The sequence below is a fragment of the Otolemur garnettii genome, unplaced genomic scaffold (genome assembly GCF_000181295.1).
Source record: "Otolemur garnettii isolate 467f Iridium unplaced genomic scaffold, OtoGar3 scaffold00025, whole genome shotgun sequence".
Taxonomy (NCBI): domain Eukaryota; kingdom Metazoa; phylum Chordata; class Mammalia; order Primates; family Galagidae; genus Otolemur; species Otolemur garnettii.
In genome coordinates this window covers 12,240,982-12,245,945 of record NW_003852420.1, presented here as the reverse complement: position 1 = coordinate 12,245,945, position 4,964 = coordinate 12,240,982, and the positions used below count along the sequence as shown (strand labels likewise).

Genomic DNA, 4,964 nt, shown 5'->3' with positions numbered 1-4,964 from the left:
CCTGCCACAATGATGGGCTATTTTTTTGTTGCGGTTTGCCTGGGGCTGGGTTTGAACCCGCCACCCTCCACCCTCGGTATATGAGGCTGGCACCCTATCCACTGAGCGACAGAGGACACCTGCCCTGGCAGTTCTTTCGGGATTAATCTTCCTTCTGGGATGTTTTTAGAAATGCAAGCACAGGAACTCCTTCAAGGTGCAGGGTGGGGAGGCAGCAGGCTCAGGGAAGCCTTGTGAACAGGGGGAGAATGCTGCCAATTCCTGCCTAGCTCTCATCTAGCAGGCCTTCCTGGTGCAGTCTGCATTTGGTTTGTATGTGACTAATGGATCACATGGAACTTCCAACCCCAAGACCATCATCTCATTCACCTAAAGCTACTTAGGAGGCTGCACCTACCTCCCTTGGGTCAGCTCTTCCCTTGCCAGATCTGAGTGCGGCAGGAGCCGGGTCCTTATGGACCGGCGGCAGCTGCGGCTGTGCGGGGTGGGGTGGCTCACAGATTAGCCCTCTCTCACCTTCGTCTGGGGAAAAGCTGGAGAAGGGGCGTGGCATGTGAGCCAGATGAAGCCCGGGGAGCTCCGGGGTGGCCCGCCAGAAAGCTACCACTGCGGCGGGAACTGCTGGGTGAGTGCAACCGGGACCGCACAGGGCAGTGGGTGCTTTTGTGTTGGGTCGTTGCTCTAGACCCCCGAGGGCTTCATCAAACCAACCCCCTTACAACTTGCGATTCCAAATTTGAGTGCCTGTGAGAGGTTGTAACGCGGGGTAAGGGTAGCGGCTTTGCCACCGGCGCCAGTTACTGGACCCTTCTGCATCTCGTGGGACTGAGGGGTACCTCGTGCAGACTTTACAGTGCGGAAACGAACTTATCAGCCTGTAAAGGCCTGGCTCCTATTGTACTCGGCCTAGCAACCAAGCACTGTGGTCAAAGACAAGGGAACCCCGGGAGACCTCCGTGCCCACACCGACTTCTTGAGCTCCTCTCTGAGTTCTAGGACTCCCCAAGCGCCCAGCCTTCAATCCAACGTGGTTTTTTTTTTTTTTTTTTTTTTTGAGACAGAGCCTCAAGCTGTACCCCTGGGTAGAGTGCTGTGGCATTACAGCTCACAGCAACCTCCAACTCCTGGGCTCAAGTGAATCTCCTGCCTCCGCCTCCCAAGTAGCTGGGACCACAGGCGCCCGCCACAACGCCCGGCTATTTTTTGGTTGCAGCCGTCATTGTTGTTTGGCGGGTCCGGGCTGGGGATTCGAACCCGCCACCCTAGGTGTACGTGGCTCGCGCCTTTGCCCGTTGAGCTATAGGCGCCAAGCCTCCAACGTGGTTTCTTCATAGGAATTTTATTCTCTGTGGGCCCCTCTGGGGTCTGGGTCGGAGTGTGTGAGCCCCAAGGACTCCTCCCCCAGTAGCTCCGGGAAAGAAGCTTCCGGTGTGTGGGGGGCGCCTTCTTAAACCCACTTCAGGGACACCAGGACAGCCAAAGAATGACTGGAGGCCTTGCTTGTTCAGTGATAGTTTATTGGTCCTTAGCATTACATCTCAATTACCAAGGTAAGTTCACATACACAACTGCAGGTAAAAACATGTAAAATAATATAAAAATAAATTGAAAGCTACTTTTATATATTTACTGAATTAAGTAGTGTAATAAATACTATAATAAGCAAAAAGCTTCAATCACACAATTCAGTTTCACTGAAGTTACAGTAGTGTTTGTAAATATGAGTTTTAAAATTTAAGTTACAAATATTAAAGCACTGAAAAACTAGTATAAAAATGAATTTTGGCACGTAAGTGAGCTCCTGTCATTAGTATTTGACACCCTGGGACAAGGAAGAAACCTCTTCTCACCTACTTATTGAGGTACCACTACCCAACTAAGTCAGCAACGTGGCTGGAATACTTAATAGTTTACAATCTTTGAGTTTATGTTTCCCTTTTGAGAAGCCCAAAGAGCAACCCAGAGCTTATTACTGTGCAAAAATTCTCCAAAATCCTATTCGAATTTAGGAGGGAACTTTTTCCTGCAACCTGAAGGGCCCAGCGTCTTGGCCTCAGGTCAGAGAGGAGCCCACCCCCACCCCTACTCAGGGCTCAGAGGGGCCAGCTCTCCTTCTTGCCAGTGGCCCCTCCCAAGGTTAATCCTGTTTTGCCAATTTCTGCCTTCTTCCAATAAAAAAGAAAAAGAGAGCGAATTTCATGTCAAAGTATAAAATAACCCATAACTTCAGCGACTTCAATATCATCACACGCACTCAGGATGATATAAAACCGAAGCAGCTAACAGGAAAGTTGGCAAAAAGCATGTAAGCCCCTGGAGGACTTTGCCTTCCCCTAGGAACCGACCTTGGATGTCTTTGCTGGGTCCCCGGTATCCACTTCTGTGGTCAATAGCTAAAACACAGTGTCATGGCCCTTCCTCTGGAGACAGCCTAAGACCTGGCTCCCCACCTGAACGCTGTCCGGAGGAATCAAGTGGATGCTAACTTTCACAGTCAGAACCCAGAGAGAGGCCAGGCAGGTTCTGGAAGGTGGCTTCCTCTGGCCACAGTCCTCAAAGAGCTCACGCAGTGCGCTAGTGTGCCTCTTCACTGGGGCAGAGCAAGTGTGCCCTCCCAGGAATGCCCTTTCGCCAATGTGCCCCTTCGCACTCTGGAGTAGGCTGAGGAACATCTATAGAAGCCTCAGCCAGCTTTGCCATTTTGGCTTTAACACTCCTTAATGTTTTGACTTTTTTCAATCACAGTTTCATATTCAAGTTGAGGTAATCACAGTTGTTCCTCTAGGAGGAGGAACTCGGACAGTAGGGCGGGTTGGTGAGAGAGCATTTCTATGGAAAATGGTCAGAAACCACAACCACCACGTAGTACAGCCCTGTGTGGTGCAGATTCACCCACATGGGCAGGCTCTGACCCCTCTTTAAAAACTCTTCTGTGCAGCAGCCAGGAAATGGCTCAAGCTCCTAGATCCAGAGCTTTTTTTTTTTCAAACATCACAGTACCCCACCTGGAGGAAATGGCCTGTGGTTATCACCCCATCCCCACCCCCCTCCCTTTTCTAAGGCTGCTCAAGTTTGAGTTTTTAAAAAGAGCTCAGTAGAGCTAAAGGAAGCTACAGTAACTCATTGCTTATTAATCAATTGCACTTAAGATCTATGTTATTGATTCTGAAGCAGAGGCAGCCCCTTCATGGGCCCTGGCTTCTGGCCAGCCAGAGTCAAGGACTCCCAGACTAAGGCTCCACAGTGGGGCCTTTGTCACCAGTGGCTTTGGAGCTGGGATTAGAGCACATGGGACTTTTCAGAAGGCTTTCTTGATGTAAGATTTCTTATTCAATGGTATTTGAAGTTTTGTTCGTTTGGCTTCAAATACAATTTTTTCCCTAGTACATTTTATTGATAAGCCCTTAACAACTGTCTTGCTACTTGCATGCAGACCTCATGTGCTCCATCCTTTCTCCCCTCTGTGCCAGGGGCTTTTCTCAAAAACCCCTCTACATTACTAGAAACTTTGCTGGTTTCACCTATGTGCTTCTTCCTAAGGCATGCAAAAAAATAAGTATAATTCGGAAAATACTTAAAATCTAGGTGGCCGAGGCACCGAAGTCCTAATAGACATCACCTACATATCAGTGCCTATAACCCTCCCCCCACTCCTCAAATTAATTACAAAGATCAGGTGTGAGACACACTTGTAATTCCCCCATTTTACAATACCATTGGAAGGAATTCTAATTTGGGTATTGGAATTTTTTTAAATTCCTGGTCCTTAGGAGCCAAATGAGCCCAGGGCCAGAAATAATACACGGGGGAGGCATGAGTTTCCTAAAGTTTGTAGCTGAAAACCTGGCCTTCCCTGGCAAGGCTGGGTACAGGAGACTGAATCCTCACAAGTGATCAAAGGCCTGACATTAACAGCTGCAGGATGCTTCCCTCCACAGTGAGATGAAGGCTTTCTGGGGTCTTGGGAAGCAGGTTTGCTTTTGACCCTGAATCAGAGAAACCCAAGTGGTTCCACGAGAGAGCTCAAGAACCAAGCACAAGGAGTTCAACTCAAGAGCCACACACTTCTGGAAGACATGCTTTTCTTTCGGCTTAGTCCATAAGGGGAATTCCTTCATTTCAGAACAAGCTGTTGCCTTCAGCCTAAGCTGTGGACTCTGTAGTCTGGGCTTGTGCTGCACTCTCCAGGACTAGGCTGGGGGCCAGTCGCCAGCTCCTCAATGGAAGGGGCCCAAGCAGGGGAGGCAGGCATTCCACTGGAGATGACGGCTCTCTAGGGGCAGCGTTTGAAGCCTGTGGTGGCCTGGCCACAGTTTGAGAAGCCAAGGTTCCTTCTAATTCCCAGCAGCTCCTCTATGTAATCCAAACACTTCTTCCCACCCCTACACAGTACCTCAAGAGCCCAGAGGAGATACTGTTATCAGAGACCCAGAGCTCCTGGACTGCCAACTGCACACTCAGGGCAGTCTCAGTTTGCTCATCCTTGAGGAAACCCTGCCCCCCAATCAGTGGTACCGAGGATGCTCTTCAGCATTGAAGAGAGAATAAAGATAACATGCATTCAAGCCAGTACACAGAGGCCAAAGACAACAAAGTCAGCCCCCTCATGGAGGGGACTCCAGGAGGGCTGAGATTAAGACACCCGTTCGTCCATCTCCAGGGTAGACATTCTGTAGGACGTGCGGGCTCAGCCTTCCTCTAGGGCTTCTGCTCAAAGAGGTCATGATACTCTTGTTGGTCCAGCTCCCGATTATACTTCTCAATTTCTCGATTGGCTTCTTCCAGGTAGTCATTCATGAACTGGTCCATGACTGGCATCTCATTAAGGAGGAGATCTCTGAGCCTAGAGGACAGTGGAGCCTGCCTGAGTTCAGGTGAGGTAGGGGACACCAACGTAGCGCCTACCTAGCCTGCACGGGGGTATCTGATGGGCTCTGGGCATATACTAACAGTATGGTAGCTAC

At 49.7% G+C, this 4,964-nt stretch overlaps 1 protein-coding gene across 1 annotated transcript in view; it reads right to left on the bottom strand.

Annotated features, from left to right (window-relative positions):
- Positions 1-1,500: 1,500 nt before the first annotated feature.
- The window catches only part of CUNH20orf194 (chromosome unknown C20orf194 homolog), a 151,463-nt gene continuing 147,999 nt past the window's right edge, over positions 1,501-4,964 (bottom strand). Inside the window, exon 37 of the mRNA XM_012804175.2 lies at positions 1,501-4,811. Coding sequence (XP_012659629.2) covers positions 4,699-4,811 — 113 coding nt within the window. The 3' untranslated portion in view covers positions 1,501-4,698. The remainder of the gene's footprint in view (positions 4,812-4,964) is intronic.